At 37.5% G+C, this 22,953-nt stretch overlaps 1 protein-coding gene across 6 annotated transcripts in view; it reads left to right on the forward strand.

The window, feature by feature from the left end:
• The window catches only part of LOC139756555 (coiled-coil domain-containing protein 77-like), a 32,661-nt gene extending 10,674 nt beyond the window's left edge, over positions 1-21,987 (forward strand). For 5 of the 6 annotated variants that reach the window (XM_071676139.1, XM_071676142.1, XM_071676141.1 and 2 more), the window contains 8 exons: positions 3,381-3,540; positions 6,065-6,242; positions 7,511-7,694; positions 8,939-9,101; positions 13,638-13,733; positions 17,399-17,515; positions 18,526-18,678; positions 20,968-21,987. In XM_071676139.1, the coding sequence (XP_071532240.1) occupies positions 3,381-3,540; positions 6,065-6,242; positions 7,511-7,694; positions 8,939-9,101; positions 13,638-13,733; positions 17,399-17,515; positions 18,526-18,678; positions 20,968-21,132 (1,216 nt within the window). In that variant the 3' untranslated portion in view covers positions 21,133-21,987. The remainder of the gene's footprint in view (positions 1-3,380; positions 3,541-6,064; positions 6,243-7,510; positions 7,695-8,938; positions 9,102-13,637; positions 13,734-17,398; positions 17,516-18,525; positions 18,679-20,967) is intronic. The other variant, XM_071676140.1, reaches the window with a different exon arrangement.
• Positions 21,988-22,953: the final 966 nt, after the last annotated feature.

The raw sequence follows: 22,953 nt of genomic DNA on the forward strand, positions 1-22,953 counted from the left end.
ACCCCCTGATGATGTGATTATGACACGAAAGTGCACTTGGGAACTTAGCGAGGGAGATGGTGATTACTTACGATAAAATGTGGCCTTTCTTGTCTTATCCTGGTGCTGCCTCGTGCGCGTTCCCGGTAGGGGGGGGGTCATTTCGTGTGTGGCAGGGTAGTGACGGGTACGAATAAAGGGAACGAGGATGAATTATGTACGTGTGTATTTATGAATATGTCTGTGTATGTATATATATACATTGAAATGTATAGGTATGTTTATGTGCGTGTGTGGACGTGTATGCATATACATGTGTATATAGGTGGGTTGGGCCGTTCTTTCGTCTGTTTCCTTGCGCTATCTCGCTGGCGTGGGAGACAGCGACAAAGTATGATAATAATGATAAGAAAATATATAGGTATATATATATAAATATATATATATATATATATATATATATATATATATATATATATATATATATATTTTTTTTTTTATACTAATCGCCATTTCCCGCATTAGCGAGGTAGCGTTAAGATCAGAGGATGAGGACTGGGCCTTTGAGGGAATATCCTCACCTGGCCCCTTTCTCTGTTTCTTCTTTTGGAAAAAAAAAAAAATGAGGGGAGGATTTCCAGCCTCCCGCTCCCTTCCCTTTTAGTCGTCTTCTACGACACGCAGGGAATACGTGGGAAGTATTCTTTCTCCCCTATCCCCAGGGATAATATATATATATATATATATATATATATATATATATATATATATATATATATATATATATATATATATATATATTATACTGTGTCGCTGTCTCCGTGGGGATTGGGGAGAAAGAATACCCCCACGTATTCCCTGCGTGTCGTAGAAGGCGATTAAAAGGGAAGGGAGCGGGGGACTGGAAATCCTCTCCTCTCATTTGTAATTTTCTAAAAGAATGAACAGAGAAAGGGGCCAAGTGAAGATATTCCCTCAAAGGCTCAGTCCTCTGTTCTTAACGCTACCTCGCTAATGCGGGAAATGGCGAATATAAATGAATAAATAAATAAATAAATAAATAAATAAATAAATAAATAAATAGATAAATAGATAAATATATATATATATATATATATATATATATATATATATATATATATATATATATATATATATATATATTATCTATGGAATAGGGGAGAAAGAATACTTCCCATGTATTCCCTGCGTCGTAGGAGACTAAATGGGGAGGGATCGGGTGGTGGGGGGCAAGTGGGGATATTACCTCTAAGGCACAGTCCTCTGTTCGTAACGCTCCCTCGGTTTCGCGGGAAATGGCGAATGTGTAATATATATATATATATATATATATATATATATATATATATATATATATATATATATATATATATATATATAAGTTTGTTGAGTATTCCTGGTAAATTATATGGGAGGGTATTGATTGAGAGGGTGAAGGCATGTACAGAGCATCAGATTGGGGAAGAGCAGTGTGGTTTCAGAAGTGTTAGAGGATGTGTGGATCAGGTGTTTGCTTTGAAGAATGTATGTGAGAAATACTTAGAAAAGCAAATGGATTTGTATGTAGCATTTATGGATCTGGAGAAGGCATATGATAGAGTTGATAGAGATGCTCTGTGGAAGGTATTAAGAATATATGGTGTGGGAGGAAGGTTGTTAGAAGCAGTGAAAAGTTTTTATCGAGGATGTAAGGCATGTGTACGTGTAGGAAGAGAGGAAAGTGATTGGTTCTCAGTGAATGTAGGTTTGCGTCAGGGGTGTGTGATGTCTCCATGGTTGTTTAATTTGTTTATGGATGGGGTTGTTAGGGAGGTAAATGCAAGAGTTTTGGAAAGAGGGGCAAGTATGAAGTCTGTTGGGGATGAGAGAGCTTGGGAAGTGAGTCAGTTGTTCGCTGATGATACAGCGCTGGTGGCTGATTCATGTGAGAAACTGCAGAAGCTGGTTACTGAGTTTGGTAAAGTGTGTGGAAGAAGAAAGTTAAGAGTAAATGTGAATAAGAGCAAGGTTATTAGGTACAGTAGGGTTGAGGGTCAAGTCAATTGGGAGGTGAGTTTGAATGGAGAAAAACTGGAGGAAGTGAAGTGTTTTAGATATCTGGGAGTGGATCTGGCAGCGGATGGAACCATGGAAGCGGAAGTGGATCATAGGGTGGGGGAGGGGGCGAAAATTCTGGGGGCCTTGAAGAATGTGTGGAAGTCGAGAACATTATCTCGGAAAGCAAAAATGGGTATGTTTGAAGGAATAGTGGTTCCAACAATGTTGTATGGTTGCGAGGCGTGGGCTATGGATAGAGTTGTGCGCAGGAGGATGGATGTGCTGGAAATGAGATGTTTGAGGACAATGTGTGGTGTGAGGTGGTTTGATCGAGTGAATAACGTAAGGGTAAGAGAGATGTGTGGAAATAAAAAGAGCGTGGTTGAGAGAGCAGAAGAGGGTGTTTTGAAGTGGTTTGGGCACATGGAGAGAATGAGTGAGGAAAGATTGACCAAGAGGATATATGTGTCGGAGGTGGAGGGAACGAGGAGAAGAGAGAGACCAAATTGGAGGTGGAAAGATGGAGTGAAAAAGATTTTGTGTGATCGGGGCCTGAACATGCAGGAGGGTGAAAGGAGGGCAAGGAATAGAGTGAATTGGAGCGATGTGGTATACCGGGGTTGACGTGCTGTCAGTGGATTGAATCAAGGCATGTGAAGCGTCTGGGGTAAACCATGGAAAGCTGTGTAGGTATGTATATTTGTGTGTGTGGACGTATGTATATACATGTGTAGGGGGGGGGGGTTGGGCCATTTCTTTCGTCTGTTTCCTTGCGCTACCTCGCAAACGCGGGAGACAGCGACAAAGTATAATAATAATAAAAATATATATATGTATATATATATATATATATATATATATATATATATATATTTATTTATTTTATATTTTGCTTTGTCGCTGTGTGTGTGTGTGTGTGTGTGTGTGTGTGTGTGTGTGTGTGCAGGGTAAAGAAACGGCAACACGAGTTTAAAACTGTTCTACGCAAGTAATAGTCTCACACACCCATGAAAAGGCTTATTAGAAAATTTAAGTAGTTTCCCTTTCTAGGAATGGTTTGCAGTTTTTTTTTATTGGCCATCAAATTCGTTGCAGTTCAGTTGACACAGGTAAAAACTAGATTTTGCACCTAGGTATTTGTCTCTGGTCCTTCTTTGAATTACATGAAAAATTGATTTTTGAAAGACGGAATTCTTTTGGATGTCTCATTGATGTATTTCTATGGGCATCTCAGCATAATTGGTGTACAACCCACAAGATGTGATTATGTGTATGCACTCTGTACTAGCAAGGAGAACAGTATGCTAATGCATTATAAACTATTTTGGGAATGTATTTCACAGATATGAGAAGGCAACTAAACCTACATTTGCTGAGGATGAGCGGAGACAGCTGACACACGAGCTTATCGAGCTTCGATCTGCGTTGTCGGATATAAATATATTTATTCATGCTGAACGTCAACAAGTTGTTCGACTTTTTGCCGAAAATGAACGACTGCAAGTAAGCTCTATGACACATTTGGAAGACTGGGTTCTAGTGGTGGATACATTCAGAGTAGAAGCCATATCTAATCTTTTTCTTGCCATTTTTTTTCTTCTGAATCTTTGTTGCTGCTTGTCAACTCTTCCTCAGCATCATTATATACATACTTCACTTAGGCTGGAGAAGTAATATTGTACATGAAAGGCATATCGATATATTTTTTTCATAGTTTGCCGTTTTCCTTATATATATATATATATATATATATATATATATATATATATGAGAGGGGAGGATTTCCAGCCCCCCGCTCCCTTCCCTTTTGGTCGCCTTCTACGACACGCAGGGAATACGTGGGAAGTATTCTTTCTCCCTTATCCAAAAGAAGGAACAGAGAAGGGGGTCAGGTGATGATATTTCCTCAAAGGCCCAGTACTCTGTTCTTAACGCTACCTCGCTAATGCGGGAAATGGCGAATAGTAAAAAAAAAAAGATATATATATATATATATATATATATATATATATATATATATATATATTTTTTTTTTTTTTTTTTTTCATACTATCCGCCATTTCCCGCGACAGCGAGGTAGCGTTAAGAACAGAGGACTGGGCCTTTGAGGAAATATCCTCACCTGGCCCTCTTCTCTGTTCCTTCTTTTGGAAAATTAAAAAAAAAGAGAAAAAAAAACGAGAGGGGAGGATTTGTATATATGTATACGTCGAAATGTATAGGTATGTATATGTACGTGTGTGGACTTGTATGTATTTACATGTGTATGTGGGTGTACTGGGCCATTCTTTCGTCTGTTTCCTTGCGCTACCTGCCTGGCGCGGGAGACAGCGACAAAGTATAATAAATAAATGAACAATATATATATATATATATATATATATATATATATATATATATATATATATATATATATATATATTGGAAAGGATCACAATTTTGCGCGTGATCAAGATATTCCTATGAGTCCACGGGGAAATGAAACACGATTAGTTCCCAAGTGCACTTGCGTGTAATAATCACATCATCAGGGGAGACACAAGAGAGAAATATGTCAGTTGATATACATCGAAGAGACGAAGCTAGGACGCCTTTTGGTAAACATGCAATTGTCCAAGACATGTCTTGGACAATCGCCTGCTTACCAAATGGCGTCCTAGTTTCGTCTCTTCGTTGTGCAACAACTGGCTTATATTACTCTCTTGTGTCTCCCCTGATGATGTGATTATCACACGAAAGTGCACTTGGGAACTTATCGTGTTTCATTTTCCCCGTGGACTCATAGGAATATATATATATATATATATATATATATATATATATATATATATATATATATATATATATATAAATATATATATATATATATATATATATATAAATATATATATATATATATATATATATATATATAAATATATATATATATATATATATATATATATATATATATATATATATATATATATATTGGGAATATATACATTGGGAATACCTGGTTTAAAAAGCGAGATATACTTAAGTATACGTATGTAAGGAGAGATGGCCAGAGAGCGTTATTGGATTGTGTTAATTGACAGGCGCGCGAAAGAGAGACTTTTGGATGTTAATGTGCTGAGAGGTGCAACTGGAGGGATGTCTGATCATTATCTTGTGGAGGCTAAGGTGAAGATTTGTATGGGTTTTCAGAAAAGAAGAGTGAATGTTGGGGTGAAGAGGGTGGTGAGAGTAAGTGAGCTTGGGAAGGAGACTTGTGTGAGGAAGTACCAGGAGAGACTGAGTACAGAATAGAGAAAGGTGAGAACAATGGAAGTAAGGGGAGTGGGGGAGGAATGGGATATATTTAGGGAATCAGTGATGGATTGCGCAAAAGATGCTTGTGGCATGAGAAGAGTGGGAGGTGGGTTGATTAGAAAGGGTAGTGAGTGGTGGGATGAAGAAGTAAGATTATTAGTGAAAGAGAGGAGAGAGGCATTTGGACGATTTTTGCAGGGAAAAAATGCAATTGAGTGGGAGATGTATAAAAGAAAGAGACAGGAGGTCAAGAGAAAGGTGCAAGAGGTGGAAAAGAGGGCAAATGAGAGTTGGGGTGAGAGAGTATCATTAAATTTTAGGGAGAATAAAAAGATGTTCTGGAAGGAGGTAAATAAAGTGCGTAAGACAAGGGAGCAAATGGGAGCTTCAGTGAAGGGCGCAAATGGGGAGGTGATAACAAGTAGTGGTGATGTGAGAAGGAGATGGAGTGAGTATTTTGTGCACTTAGTGACGTATTCTGTGGCATACGATGTCATGTAGATGAGATTGCTGAGACGCAGAATGCGTTATAAGACATCGAGTGGTTATGATTTGCAAATCACAATAGAGCTTGTGAGGGTTAAGCTGAAAAGATCTTTATTTTTTCTTACCAGTTTCCCTTACCTTTCCATTATTTTCACATATTACTGAACTCACTTTTCCTTCTTTTACATTTAACTGTGACTTTTATGTCCTCAAAACATGTTTGATCTTATGTAAGTTTTCATTCCAGCTGGACAGTCTAGAGGCAGAGAAGAAGATAGCTCTGTTGCTGTCATTAAGTGGTCTCACAGAAGGGGAACTGAAAGTATTTCTGCGTGACCCACGCAGAACCACCATCATCAAGCAGAAGCTTCCACCAGACCTTAAGAAACTTGACAAGAAATTGAGGGAGGATATTCAAGAACCAGGTTTATTAAAATGACAATATTTCGCTCATGTAGATGAAAACCTCATAGAACATTATAGAAATAATAATTTAGCAGTCAACATTCAAGCATTCACTTACTATATTTTTAAGGATTAAATGTATCATCTGAAATTAGAAGGTATAAGCATATAGGTGGACATTGTTCTATGGTAGAAAGTTAAAGGTGGTATAAGTAATTACAAGAATTGCTGAATAAGTTATCTCAGCGTAATTGTTAAGGAGCATTACTGGACTTTGGTCATGTTAAAAGGATATCCTGTGTTTGTGTAGAACAAGTTGGATTTAGGAAGGGAGGAAGGTTTGTAAACCAAATATTTTGTGCTAGGGTAGTTAGTGGAGGGAGTTTTTAGAGGGTAAGAGTGTTTTTAACCTTAAATGGATTAAAAAAAAGGAATATTTCAGGTGATTGTGCTTGAGTGATGATTGGGCATCAGATGTAGGGGAAGAATAGTGTGAATGGGAACCTTGATCAAATTTGGCAAATCATTTTGGCATGTAAAGTGAAAAAGTAAGAACTGTTATAAGAGTGAAAGTTCATGTTTCGCTTTAACACACTGGACCTGGGCTGATGACGTAAAAAAGGGGATAGGTGTGTAATGGTACAGAGGCTGTACACACTTGATGTGCCACATTGAATTGGAATTGTAGTAATGATATATAGTAAATAGATGGATTGATATGATAAAGTTACATGGAATGATCTTTGGAAAATTCTGACTTTGTGTAATATAAATTGTAGATTTCAGAATGCTGTGAGGAGCTTTTTTAGTAGAAATAATTTTTCTCATATCTCCTTCTTGTCGTAATATGCAAATAATTGGTGGGAGATGAGGATTGGAAACCCTCCCTTTTTGTATTGTCACCTTCCAATAGCAGGAACATGAGTTTCATTGCCGTCCATTTTACCATCCTCGTCTTTTCAGCTTAAGCCTTAAGCCTCTTGTGATAGGGTGCAGAAGTCAGCTTTATTGTAGAACTTTCTTTGGATACATTAATTTTGATATACTACAAGATGGCACAGCTTTATATATGATGTCTTAAGAGTGGATGTGAGCAACTAAGGCCATTCTTCATTTGTTCATGGCACTACCATGCTAATGTGGGAAATTGTGAAGATGTTTGAAAATGGTTAGCAGAAATTTCAAATTATAAAAATTCTAAGTCGAAATATATAAAACATATAGGGACACTTTGTTTTATATGACATTGTTACTGTGTTGATTTTATAATTGAACGTTTTCTTTCTAGTGGAGAGTGAAGTTGAACTTACTTTGAGAGCACGTGTAAAATCTCTTCAGAAACAGTTAGAAGAGTCTGAGAAGACCTGGAGAGGGGAGAAAAATACATTTATACAAGATAGATCTCTCACAGCATCAGAAAATAAAGCAAAGACTGCTAAGGATGAGGCACACATTAAACTCCTTGCTGCTAGGTATGTAAATTTCATACTATTAGTACATGATTTTTTATATGCTACATATACAGAAATCCCAGACCCATCAGGAACTTGTAGATACATCGTTGCTAATAGAGTTTCCATTTTTATTAGGTTCAAGTGCATTTCTTTTACTTTTTCATTTACACACGTCATATTTCTTGTTAAAGGAAATATACGCAAATGTGATTTTGAATATTAATGATAAAATCCAGGACCTGGACCATGACAAATATCCTGTTGTGGATTTTTGTCCTGGTTCAGGTAAATGGTGAAGGTAGCAACACAAGTGAATGAGCTGAGGATAAATGGTGAAGCCATTGAACTGACCCAGCCAGTCGGGGAAACAACTCTTTATCCTGTAAGGGAATGCCATCCGGAGGTCACATAAGCTTGTATTCTTCCCATTGTGGTGTAATCCTATTTTAAGAAGGTTGTACAAAAAGGTTTGAGAAGTAAGGTTCAGCAGGAAGCTTTAGAAAGGTCCTTGATAATATTAGGATATATTGTATTGTATATGTAACTACCCCTGGACCAATTTCTATGAAAGAGTTCACTTGTTTCCTGGGACAGTTGCATAACCTTCATTTTGTAAGCCCAAGTTTCCCCTTCCTTCCCACCAAGAGTAGCATTCATAAACTTCAGCACTGTACCACAATGAAACAATGGTGGATATAAGAATTTATTAGATTTTTTGTTTTACATGCAGATATTTAATTTCATAAGAACTGAATATTTTTTTTCTTTTTTTCATGTGTTTAATGCCCATACTTTAATAATCAGTTTTTCTGGTAGCCACAGTGTAAGGGTTAAGTCCTAAACATTAAGAAAGAAATATTATTATTGTGCACAATTTCATAAACAAAGCAAGAAAAAATTATTTTGCCTCTTTTCCACACTGGGGAGTCTGAAAAATTCATTTGTGCACTAAAAGGTTGATGGCCTTCAGCTGACAAGTCTAATTACAAAATCCCATCTACCTCATAAATTTTCTCTGTTCTGGATTGGTATTACTTGGCTCTTATTAGAATGGAATAGCTTAAAGTGGTGATAACTCTTTCTGGTAGTTTTCAGAATGAAGGGAGAACAAGGATTGAAATGAGTTTGGCTTGACAATTGATGTAATTCAATGAAGTATCTAGAAGAATCATAGGAATTTCTTCAACTTAGTTTATGCCTGTTTATGCCTAGAAAATTCATTTACAGAACTTCCTTCTTTGTTATTGTCTCTCTTGATGTAGATTGGAAGAAGCTCAGGGTCTTGTAAGAGAAGCAGTCAAGGATACTTTTAAAAGAAATGTTGAGGTACATACATTAGAGAAAAGCTGGTTGGCAGAGCGTGATCACCTCCTTTCTGTTTTAGCATCAGTTCAAGAGAATCTTCCCTTGGTCAATCAGATGCAGGTATGATTTTAAGAATATTTTTGATGGTTGATTGTGGATGTGTGATAATTACAGTAATTGAGATTTAGTGTGAGGCATTGACATCCTTTGTAGTGATTGATATCAGCATTTCATTAACAGTTCTTGCTCTGATTGATCTATTTTTTTAATGTTATTTATTGGAGGATTTATTGATTACATTATGTCGAGATGAGTGGAAACCAATATGAAAATATCTTTCTTACAGATATATCTAACTTTCATCCCATATTTCACATAATTCTTGATGATGCATAATTCACACAATTCTTTATCCTAAGTCACAAATTTGACTTACCTCTGGGGATAAGAATGTAAGAAACTACCCATGCATTTCCTGGATGCTGAATGAGGCAACTAGCAGGGCTGGTAGTGGGGCCAGAAACCTTCCCATCCTTGCACTCTCACTCTTCAAAAATAGAAACAGAGGAGGGAACCGTATGAGGTTTTCTCCCTTCAAGTTCAGGCTGGGCTATCTGAATGTGCATGAGTGTAATCAGGATAAAAAGGGTATGTTTACCGAAAGGAACCTGGATGTTCTGGCTCTCGGTGAAATTAGATGAAGGAGAAGGCTGTAGAATGGTTTGAAATTGTTTGGAGATAAAATCTATGAGTGAGAGGGCCAGAGTGAAGAAGGGGGTTGACAGTTTTGAAAGGAGGAGTTTTAGGAACATATTAAAGGCTATGGAAGTGATTCCAAGATTAATGAGGGTGAGAATGAAAGTAAGCTACCAGAGGTGTGTTATTGCTTGTGCACAGGAAACTGGTTATGAGAGGAGAATAGAAGAAAAGAAGGTTTTATGGGAGGAGCTGAGAGATTGCTTTAGCAAATATGATGCAAGAGATTGTGTGTTGGTGTTAAGGGAGCTGAATGCAAGAGTGGGTGATACAGCTGTTGAGGGTATGTTGGGGAACATTGGGCACCCTTCTAAATGAAAATGGGGATCAGCTTGTTGAGTTTCATGATGGAAAAGGATTGCTGATAGAGAATACTTGGTTTAAAAAAGTTGTATGCTTAGGTATACATGGGCAAGTGGGGTTATGGGTTAAAGTGCATTATTGTATTTTGTGGTGAATGACAGGCATATGAAGGAAAGGGTATTTGGATGGAACTTCTTGAGGGTCAGCAAATCATTTATTGGTGGAGGTGCATGTGAAAGTTTGTAGCAGTGCTAGGAAGAAAAGAAATTATGTATGTGAAAGACATGATGGAAGTGATTGAGCTTGGAAGAGACATTTATGTACAGGGAGTACGAGAGAGGTTGAATGAAGTGACATAGATGCAAAATTAATGAAAGAGGGAGGTAGTGGAGTTGTAGGTATTTATGGAAGCGATGTGCAAGTGAAAGGTATGACATGCAAAAGATGGAAGATGGGTAGCAAGTGATGGGATTAGGTAGTTAGATTGCTAGTTAAAGAAAAGATATATGTGTCATTGAGAGGTGTGCAAAAGAAATGGCAGATCAAAAGAAAGATATGGGGTCTGCCAAAGAAGGCAAATGAGAGATATTGATGTACTTCACTGGGATTAAAAAGATGTTTTAGAAGGAGGATGTTGAATAGTGGAAGGAGAACAAAAGAATAGATGGGATTTGATTGTGAGGTGAGGTGTTGGGAAAGTGGTAATGGGCAAAGATGTGACTGAATATTTAGAAGAAACTATTGAATGTATTAGAGGACAGGGAAGCAGATGTGTGGTTGAGATAAAGTTGTCAGCAGAATGAGAGGCTTAATGAATGTTTTGTTGAAAAGGGAGGAGGGAGTGAAAGCCTTGCATAAGATGAAGAGTATCAAAGAGGGAGGAGTGGAAGGGATTGAAGAAGAATCTGAAAAAAGGGGGTGACTGTTTTTGATTGGTTAGTCAGGCTGTATAATGTTTGTATGGCCCAAGGTGGGTTGCTTGAGGACTGGCAGAATACATGTATAGAGACCTTATGTAAAGGCAAGGAAGACATTTGGAAATGCTCGAATTACAGAGGTATAAATCTGTAGAGTGTGTCTAGTAAAGTTTATGGGAGAGAAGTGATTGAGAGGGTAGTGGTATGCACAGAACATTTGACTGGGAGGGAGAAGTAGAGGATGTGTGGGCCAGATGTATGTTTGAAGGATTTTTGTGAGAAATACTTGTGTAAAGAGAGAGAATTGTAAGTGGCAATTATGTCTAAGGAGAAAATATGTTAGGTTAGCAGAGAGCCTTGTGCAGGTTGCTACAAATGTATGGGACAAGTAGAAAATTACTAACTGTTGTGAGAAGTTTTCATTGGGAGAACACAGTGCTTATAGGAAGGGAAGAGTATGAGTCAATCTAGTAGAGATGAGTGCTTATTAATGATGTGTGGTTTCCAGGATGTTTAATCTAGTAATGGACAGGATGATGAGGGAGATGAATGTTAAAGACTTAGGGTGAGGGGCAGGTCAGTATTTAACTGGGATTGGTGGGTAGGGGTAGCAAATCATATGCAGTTTGCAGATGGCACAGCTCTGGTGGCAGATTCTAGTGAGAAACATGAGAAGCAAGTGACAGGATTTGGGGAGTTTGTGAAAGGACAAAGTTGAGAGTGATGGTAACAAAATTAAGGTAATGAAATGCAGCAGGGGGATGAGACAGGATGGTTTAAGTGTAAGTTTGATTGGTGAGGACCTGGAGGATGTAAAGTTTGTAAAGAACCCTATGTGGGAGTGGACTTTGCAGTGGATTGAATCTTTGGGGATGGAGTGAGTCAGAGGATGGGAGACATGTGAAAGTCCTCACTGCATTGAGATGTTTATGGAGGGAAGTCCTAGTCATTGTCTATTAAGAGTAATGAAGAGTATGTTTGAAGATACAGTAGTCCCTGCAGTGGTGTATGGCTTTGAGTCATGGATCCTGAATGCAAAAGAATGGAAAAGGATGGAAATGATATAGATGAAATGTCTGAGGACAGTATGTTGTGTGTTGATTTTGTAATGGATGAATGTGTAGGCGAGAGTGCCTACCTACCTATAGGTGCCTTTGACATTTAATGGATGACTGTGTATGTACAATAGATTGCACATCTACCTATGGGCACCTATGATGAAATTTTGCCTTGATGGTAGGGCTAGCGTACGGTGCTCTTTGCATGGTTTGTTTGTTGGATAACACTGTTTCTCTTGGTTGCCACTCCCTCATCGCATATTTTATGCATATAATGCTATTTTTTAACTGGTTACTTCCCTTGGGTAATTATCTGTTTTTTGTTCATCTGATATTTTCTACATCCAGGAGTCTAGTCTTCTTTTCAATGTTTTGAATGGTAGTGTATGGATAACTGACATGAAGTGAACTTCCTAGCGCTAGCCATAGCTGCTTATGACCTGAACTATATATACACACATGCCAACCCTCACTTATTCTAGAATATATCAATATTACTCCTTGTATATCATAATCAAGATCACTTTTGTTATGATCAAATTAATTTCCTTTTATAATGATAAAGTTCAGCATCCTCTGAATCGGTATCACTATCAGTAGTTCCCTAGAGAATATCACAGTTTGATGAGCCACACTGAGCATTGACATATGGAAAGTACCCAATGTTCATGCTTGGGAGTTCCATTTCAAGCCTTTCCTCTTCATGTTATATGACATTCCAGTATTTTTTCTTGTGCTATTTGTAGTTTCTTGTGTGACACTAGGTATCTCAATATAAAAAAAAGTGGGCAGTTGAACTTGAATGAGGGTAGGAAGAGGCAACGTATACCTATACAAGTATGTCTAAGATCCCCATACCATAACCCATACAAGTACCTGTAGAGGTTGAAGGTAGACACAGTAAATTGAAATCTGTTCTTTGAAAATCTGTGCTTTCATATGGCTTGAAAGCTTCAAATGATCACATTCTACTTTTCATCCAACATTTATCTTCTTTATTCATCCTTTTCTGAGTCCTTAACATTTGTTTTATTAGATTCATTATTTCTTGAGTGCCAGATCCCTTCTTATTCCAATCACGAAGCTTTCTTGTCATCTTATCGAACATGGATGATAGTGTATCGTAACTTTTTTGCTGCTTTCCATCTTCAGAGGAGGAAGATATAGGGAAAATCATACTGTAGCGTTTCATTTGCTAACATCTCATCACCTGTTGTAAAAAGATGAAACAGCAGTGTTTTGACATTTCAGAAGAAATGTATTGGTTAGGCTTACATAATTGGTTTCCATTCATCAGCACTAGGAAGTAATAGTAGGAATAGAAAATGGGAATTGTTTTAGAAAGTATACATGGAAAGAAACAAAAAGTTGTAAATCCTCCAGAATATGATCAGTGGGAATTGTTCCAGAAATTGTACATGGAAAGAAACAAAAGTAGTAAATCCTCCAGAAAATGATCAAGAAAATTAGAGAAAATGGAGAGGCCGGTAGTAGTTATTTTGCCATTGATAATGCTGCTGACATAGGCCGTAAGTCCAAATAGTTTTTTGGTTTGCTTATGGTAATGCAAATTATTATTGATTGTTTATTACCATTATTATATATGTAAGTCTTTGTTTCAGCAGGCTATAGAGAGGTCTGGAAGCTACACTGATCTATCTAGAATAAAATCTACGTGTGAGCTAAAAGACTTACGACGCGAGAATAAATCTTTGAAGGTGAGATACATTTAACACAATGAATTTATTTATTACACCATAGTAAATAGCATAATTTGATATTGTATGAAAATTTAGAATTATCGCTAGACAAAGGGAGTGTGTTCAAACTTTCAGGACATTCAAATGAAAACCTGCAAAAAATTTTCTTGCCCATATCTTGTTTATTATTGATTTTAGAACTGGTCAAAGTACTTGCTACATTGTAGTTCTAGTTATTCGAGTGCCTTTCATTTTTTGAACTGGATGCTTCTGTACCCAGTGACACTATATCTTCCATATGGGAAAAACTCTGAAATATGTTTAGAATTGAAAATAGGGGAAAATGAGGGAATGTGTGTACATATTTATATATATTTTTTTGTGTATGTACCTTTAGTGTGTGAATTTATGTAATTACCTATTTGTCTTCTATGAGGAGGGAGTTTTACACTCATGGTGCCCCATCTCTCGAACATTCCCCATTATCATACTACCTTTAGAAATCCTGCATGCTGTCCATGTTTACTACATCCTTATTCACTTTATTCCACTCATTCACCATCCTTATAATGTAAGAGTATTTCTTTGCATCTTTTGTAGCAAGTTTCTTCCTTGATTCTGATGTCCTCTGTTAGTCTTATATTTACATCTTTCAAAGAAATGTTGAATGACTCAAGTGCATCATGAGGCATTACTGTTGTTAATGATAATTTAAGCATAAAGATGGTCATCACATTTAACATGCACAGGGTATATAAGAGTATTATTGATTTGTTTCCATTAAGAAAGAATATAATAGACAGCATGCAAGATATGCAACCTAGGAGAAGGTTTGGAGATAGACAGCATGCAAGATGTGCAACCTAGGAGAAGGTTTGGAGGTAGACAGCATGCATGATATGCAGCCTAGGAGAAGGTTTGGAGGGGATTTGTAAGATCATACTGTTTGATAAGTAGGTTAGTAGAAAAAAAAGCCAGTCATGGACTGAAGTCTTTATCAAGACCAGGCCTTAATTGAAAAACAGATAGGTTAATGAAGGAAAAAAGAAGAGACTAGGGGAATTATTTATAAAGTTTGGAGTAAATGAAAGACCTTTCCTTTAAAATGTCCCTGGTCATAGTTTTTAGGAATGACATGAGAGGTAAGATAGTTCCAAAGCTTTGAAGTTTAGGGAAAGAAAGTTATAAGAAATAGCCCTCCCTTGAATTGTCAGCAGCCAAATAGTAATCATGTGACATAACAGCTTGCCAAGTATTGTGTGGTCTGGCTAGTGGTTGGGACACAAAAGCAGCTAGCTCTCGGGAGCACAAACTTTTGGAAATCTTTAATTTCATTTGTTTGAAAGAAATAAGTTATTGATTAGTTTTGAAATTTTATATAATTTTCCACATTACCACATTTACTGAACTACTACATATCACTTTCCTTATAGAAAATCTCAGTTGATATTTTAGGGCAAGAGATTTTATTCAGGGAATAAATTTGAACTGAAATTACTGTTGTAATATGTTTGTTAGAATGAAATGAAATAAAATGGATGTAAATGAACGAAGCCATTTCTTTGTCTGTTCATAGTGCTACTTTGCTAATGTAGGAAATGGCATACTTACTTGTATAAATAAATTATTTCAAAAGAAAATTGAAATTTGTGCTCTGATGGTCCCAGTGACAGTGTAATTGATATTCAGATTGCCTGGATTAATTTCTTTCCCTGAGTTTGTTTGTTTATACCATACAGTATACAAGATTTATTAGTTTTTTATATTATTTTGCTGTGTCGCTGTCTCCCGCGCCTGCGAGGTAGTGCAAGGAAACAGACGAAAGAAAAAAATGGCCCAACCCACCCCCACACACATGCACACACACACACACACACGTCCACACACGCAAACATACACACCCACACATCCCAACGTACACACATATATATATATACACACACACACACACACACACATATACACACATGCACATGATGCACACTGTCTGCCCCTACTCACCACCATCACCACCCTGCCACATACGGAATAACATCCCCCCCCCCTCATGTGCGCGAGGCAGTTCCAGGAAAAGACAACAAAGGCCCCATTCGCTCACACTCAGTCTCCAGCTGTCATGCAATAATGCCCGAAACCACAGCTCCCTTTCCACATCCAGGCCCCACACAACATTCCATGGTTTACCCCATATGCTTCGCATGCCGTGATTCAATCCATTGACAGCACGTCGACCCCGGTATACCACATCGATCCAATTCACTCTATTCCTTATCCGCTTTCACCCTCCTGCATGTTCAGGCCCCGATCACTCAAAATCTTTTTCACTCCATCTTTCCACCTCCAATTTGGTCTCCCACTTCTCCTCGTTCCCTCCACCTCCGACACATATATCCTCTTGGTCATTCTTTCCTCACTCATTCTCTCCATGTGCCCAAACCATTTCAAAACACCCTCTTCTGCTCTCTCAACCACGCTCTTTTTATTTCCACACACCTCTCTTACCCTTACATTACTTACTCGATCAAACCACCTCACACCACATATTGTCCTTAAACATCTCATTTCCAGCACATCCACCCTCCTGCGCACAACTCTATCCATAGCCCACGCCTCGCAACCATACAACATTGTTGGAACCACTATTCCTTCAAACATAGCCATTTTTGCTTTCAGAGATAAATGATATAAGTGAAAATAGTGAAGCATGTTAACACTAGATCAAGATTGTGGAGGAAAATTCACTTTGTAAGGTGGAGAATCATTGATACTCTCAATAGACTTTCTGTTGACTTATGCTTATTGATTGATTGCAAGAAAGATTATTCTCTAAAATTTTTGTTGCTCCTAACTCTTAATATCATCAGATTACTGCTGTTGCTGATGAAACATAGGTATGTAGAAATAGATTAGAAAATGTTTGTCATCACAGTCTTGTGTAAGAATCTTTTTATTAATGCGTTGGACCAGCAGTTTCAAGATAGTTATTAGCTGTGCTTATTTGGATGGTACTTCGTCCTGCATGACTGTCAAACTTTACAGACTTATTCATTATGAAGTTTGCTGAGAAACACTGTAATTCTGGAATATGTGGTTAATTTTTCATTTTTAGACTGATATCTTCATATGTATTTTTAACTTTTTATGATAAGGAGGGCTTATGTTGAGGTTATCAAGGGCCTACATTTGATCTTCCTCTGAAAAGAACAGTGGCCTTTGTAGAACATTGAAATGCTACCAGCACTGCTACTTCACTCACATTCAAACTCCAATAATTTAGCATCTTACCCTACTGTAATTCTCTTTTTGTACAAGTTCCTATCTTGTCAATTTAGTTTATTGTAATTTACATTTTGTCAAGCCATACAGAATTTCATTTTTTCTTTTTTATTTACCCACTCTACTGTAATTTTCTTCTGATTTTTTATCTCTTTGCTTCTATTGCCTTTATGACCATATATTTTATCCATATTTTATCTACCACATCCTTCATAATAATATATATTACCCAAATTTTGCAAACCACTTCCTTCATAGCCTTATATTCTACCAATTTCCTATACCTTTGCTTTTCTCCCTTCAGGCTACATATCCACATCATTAGAAAATCCAAATCAACTTTGTGAATGCCATCATGATATTACATATCTCTGCTTTTTTGTAATATGAGCTGTTCAAACACACAGAATGAGATGTCTGAAGCAGAAGAATTACGAACACTGTATGAGTCTCAGTGTTTGCAGCTTGAACAAATGATGTGTAAACTTCGAGAAGAGAAGGAAGCTGTAGAGCAGTTGTATAAAGTAAGGTTCCTTCTGCACTGCAGTATTTCGAGTCACATAAGTAGAAAGTATTTTATTTATTTTGATTATAATTATCCAAGACCAATATCTGTGAAAGAGTCCTGGTGTTACCCTGAACCTTTTATAAAGATTCCTGCATCCCTCTCTCCACAATAATAGACTGTTTTCCCATATTATATATATATATATATATATATATATATATGTTATTAGATATCCAGTTCTTCAAACAGTTTATCAAGGAATTTTTAAAATAAATAACGCTACCCCGCTAACGCGGGAAATGGTGAATAGTTTAAAAGAAAAAAAAGATATATTATATTATGTATTATTATCCCTGGGGATAGGGGAGAAAGAATACTTCCCACGTATTCCCTGCAAGTCGTAGAAGGCAACTAAAAGGGGAGGGAGCAGGTGGCTGGAAATCCTCCCCTCTCGTTTTTTTTTAATTTTCCAAAAGAAGGTACAGAGAAGGGGGCCAGGTGAGGATAATTCCTCTAAGGCCCAGTCCTCTGTTTTTAACGCTACCTCGCTAACATGGGAAATGGCAAATAGTATGAAAGAAAGAAAAAGATTATGTATTATACTTAGTCGCTGTCTCCCACGTTAGCGAGGTATTACAAGGAAACAGACAAGAGAATGGCCCAACACACCCACATACACATGCATATACATAAACGCCCACACACGCACGTATACATACCTATACATTTCAACGTATACATACATATACATACACAGACATACATATATACACATTTACATATACACATGTACATGTACTTATTGCCTTCATCCATTCCTGTCACCCAGAGATAGGAGACTCTTTTCAGAAAATGACACTCATTATTTTTAATTGTGTTAGTTTTCCTTTACTTTCATGCATACAGCACTGTCCAGACTTGATAGGTTGAGTTAGAGTTAGGGATCATTTGGGTTTTGTTCTCGTTATGTCCAGAATTCATTTTATTATGTTCTTTGCTTATGTCAAAACATTTATTTTCTTGTAGGAAAGGAATCAAAAACTCCACCAACAAATAGAGATGTTAAAACAAGACAATAAAAGAATAGATGAACGACGTAGAGTGGATTTAAGGGGCTTCCAATCAGATATTCGACTTCTGAAGAAAGATGTTAAAACTCTTGTCCATCAGCTATACAAGGTAATGAAGGGAAGTGTTAGTAACAAATAAACTTTGTGTTAGGACATGTTACTGGAATGTGGAGAGGTGATGCCAGATTTTGGAGGTGACTGGAAAGAGCTGTTGCCAGCTTAGGAAGAGTATTTTGTATGATACAAATCAGTAAGGTGTCTGTCTCATGAATGCCATTTCATTTTCTGCTTTGTAAATGACTTCCAGACTCAGTAATTACTATATATGTCCTTGCACATATTCAGCCATACACCCCCATTTTAGACTAATTTAGACTATTTCGTCTTCCTGGCCTCCCATCTTGTGTTTTTTCTTTTTATTCTTCCATCCCTTAGCTTCCCTAGATCCCTAGATTCTCACTGCTATGATTGTATTGTTTGAGATAGATGCTTCTTTTTTATATGATTAAATTAGGTGCATCATTCCTTTTAGTGCATTGCTATAAAACTTCAACTGTCTTCTTGCTGCTTTGCTTATATTGTTTGAGGCAGATGCTCTTTTATATGTGATGTAATTAGGTGTACCATTCCTTTCAGTGCATTGCTGTAGAGATGCAGGCTTTTTTTTTTCTTTTTTATACATTTCATTGAAGTGCAAGCATTTGCTTTCATTTTCACACATAACCTCAAACAATCCACCATCTTATTGATTGTACTCTTTAGATAGTGGAAATATTGAATCCTTGCCGATTTTCTGTAACTCTCCCTTATTTTCCATATACTGTTTGTGAGATATAACTGCCTTGTTTCATTTGCATTCCTGCTCAAATTTTTGATACACTAACTATCAGATTTTCATACTTTTGCCCTGTTACTTAATTAACTCATTCAGTCGCATTGTTATCCATTTGCAAGAGTATTCCAACCATCCATTCATTTCATTTATTCTAACTTATTTTGGGACCTATGTAGCATCTCAGAATGTGAATATGATCACCTGATTGTCACTTGTTTCCCTTTGCTTAATTTCAAAACAACAGTTTAAATTTGTAATTACATAAACCTGTTGTTGGACTTGGAGATTCCATGTAATCAGCACCATAGAGTCTGCCTCCAAAAAGCTGGGATGTTGTGTAAATGCCCTGATTATCCTTTGAATGAGCTGTTATTTCATACCTATAGGAATTTTATTTGCCCAAGTTTGGGGTACTGCTTACAAGTTTTTAAAGGACAGGTTTTTTACTCCCTCTTCTTTCCCCCCTCTCTTTAACCTCTGTATATTTCAGATAAGGCCCTTGCCTCATTATGGACTTTTTTCCATGACTGGAGCCACAAAAAAAAGTGGGATAGCTCTTTATCCACTTCATCTGTATTAACAGAGGAAGTGGAAGCCTTCTGCCATATTAATTCTTCAACTGCCACATCGCTTCACTCATCCATTTTTGTATGCTGTCATGTTCCTGCACTGTCTCTGTTCTGCTGGTGTTATTTTGGCAATTGCTTTCCTAAGCTGTCTTCTTGTTTCCCTTCCACCAAGGCACATATCTGACTGCTACTTTCTACAGTATCTGTGTGGTGACAGACCTCTTAAGAATTAGCTATCATGATGCCTCCTCCTTCCCTCAAACTGCTAAGCTATGGAATTAACCCCTCTCATATCATTCCTTCTTCCTGTAACCTCTCTATTTTTGAGACTTGCATCTACCAACATCTATGAAGCCCTGATTTATTTATACCTTCTTTTCCTTATTTTTTCCTTTCACCAAAATTGGCCTCAATTTGGGTATGTTTTGCCAATGCCATGTCTCTCATAAAAAATGTGATGTAACAGATATTTAAGTTGTATACATGGAATTGAATAGGGATATCTTGGAACCTCAGTTAATGTGATGGGTGTAGGTAAAACAAAAGATACAGTTGCAGATTAGTTTTTATCTATCCATATTACGATATGAAATGATGCTTTATGATTGATAAACTAATCCCATAACTGCCACAAGTCAGTTGAATCTTGCACTGTTCACTGTGAAGAATTCCATGGTATTTCCTTATTTGATATCTTACTGTTATTGAGGATCTGCACAGTTCTTGTTTCTGTTAGAGGTTTCTGTTTTAAACATATGATAAAGATGTGTTTAAAATCTCGTTTTTCCAGATATTGTTTTTTGCATGTATTTTTATTTCAATTTTCTTTGTTAATCCCTAATACTTTGACCTTGTCTTAAACCATTCAACCTACACTTTTTAAGTAGACATTTTGATGATTGTTGTTTTTGTTTTAACTACTTTTTTCTGTGATTTTTGTTTGTTTTCCTGTGTGTGTCTACTACAGCTTACACTACAGTTGTTTTCTCCCCAGATTACAATGACTGTGTCAGGAGGAGACAGTTTGCCTGTGAACCCAGGTGCTTTAAGTGAAATGCAAGCAGTGGCTACCTTGGCTAGGACTGTACAGAGAACAATTGCTGACACCAAGAGAAGGATCCTGAAACTGGAGGATGAGATTAACAACCCATCTAATTGAGTTTTAACTTTTGTATGAATGAGTAAGGAGAATTTTTATAATTTTTTGCTGGGAAACGGCAATCAAGTATAATGATATATATTTCTTTTCTTTTTCTTTCATACTATTCGCCATCTCCCGCGTTAGTGAGGTAGCGCTAAGAACAGATGACTGGGACTTTGAGGGAATATTCTCATCTGGCCCCCTTTTCTGTTCCTTCTTTTGAAAAAAAAAAAAAAAGAAGAGAAGAGGATTTCCAGCCCCCCCCCCCCCCCACCCCCACTCCCTCCCCTTTTAGTCGCCTTCTACGACACGCAGGGAATACGTGGGAAGCATTGTTTCTCCCCTGTCCCCAGGGATAAATGATATATATATATATATGATAATATATATTTTTTTATCCATACATTCGCCATTTCCCGCATCACCGAGGTAGCGTTAAGAACAAAGGACTGAGTTTTAGAGAGAATATCCTCACTTGGCCCCCCCTCCCTGTTCCTTCTTTTGGAAAAGTGAAAATGGGAGGGGAGGATTTCCAGCCCCTCACTCCATCCCCTTTTAGTCGCCTTCTGCAACATGCAGGGATATGTGGGAAGTATTCTTTCTCCCCTACCTCCTATCCTGGCGCTACCTCGCTAAAGCAGGGATAGTGATGCTGTTGTCCTGTGGGGTGGGGTAGCGACAGGAATAGATGAAGGCAAGCTAGTATGAATATGTACATGTGTATATATGTAATGTCTGTGTATGTGTATGTATATGTATTTGTTGATATGTATGTGAGTGGATGGGCCATTCTTTGTCTGTTTCCTGGCGCTACCTCGCTGATGCCGGAAACAGTGATTATGTATAATTGATAAATAAATGTATATATATATATTTTTTATCAATATTCATTTCCCTCGTTAGTGAGGTAATGTTAGGAACAGAAGACTGAGCCTTAGAGTGAATATCATCTTTTGGCTCTTCTCTGTTCTCTCTTTTGCAAAATTAAAAACGAGAGGAGAGGATTTCCAGCCCCCCCTCTCCCTCTTCTTTTACTCGCCTTCTACGACATGCATGGAACATGTGGGAAGTATTCTTTCTCCACTATCCCTAGGGATGATATAATAGATAAAATATATATTTTTTTTCATACTATTTGCCATTTCCCGCATTAGCGATGATAGCGTTAAGAGCAGAGGACTGAGCCTTTGAGGAATATCCTCACTTGGCCCCCTTCTCTATTCCTTCTTTTGGACAATTAAAAACGAGAGGGGAGGATTTCCAGCCCCCACTCCCATCCCTTTTAGTCGCCTTCTATGACACGCAGGGAATACGTGGGAAGTATTCTTTCTCCCCTATCCCCAGGGATAGGATAGGATATATATTTATTTGTATTCATTACACTTTGTAGCTGTCTCCCGTGTTAGTGAGGTAGCACAAGGAAACAGACAAAATGATGGCCCAACCCACCCACATACTTATTTATATACATACACGTCCACACACGCTCATATACATACCTATACATCTCAACGTTCTACACGTATATACACACACAGACATTTACATAAATACATATGTACATAATTCATAGTCTGCCCGTATTCATTCTCATCACCACCCCGCCACACATGAAATAACAACCCCTTCCCCCTGCATGTGCATGAGGTAGCGCTAGGAAAAGACAACAAAAGCCACATTCATTCACACTCGGTTTCTAGCTGTCATGTATAATGCACCGAAACCACAGCTCCCTTTCCACATCCAGGCCCCACAGAACTTTCCATGGTTTACCCCGGACGCTGTACATGTCCTGGTTCAATCCATTGACAGCACGTCAACCCTGGTATACCACATTGT

The sequence above is a fragment of the Panulirus ornatus genome, chromosome 22 (assembly GCF_036320965.1).
Source record: "Panulirus ornatus isolate Po-2019 chromosome 22, ASM3632096v1, whole genome shotgun sequence".
Taxonomy (NCBI): domain Eukaryota; kingdom Metazoa; phylum Arthropoda; class Malacostraca; order Decapoda; family Palinuridae; genus Panulirus; species Panulirus ornatus.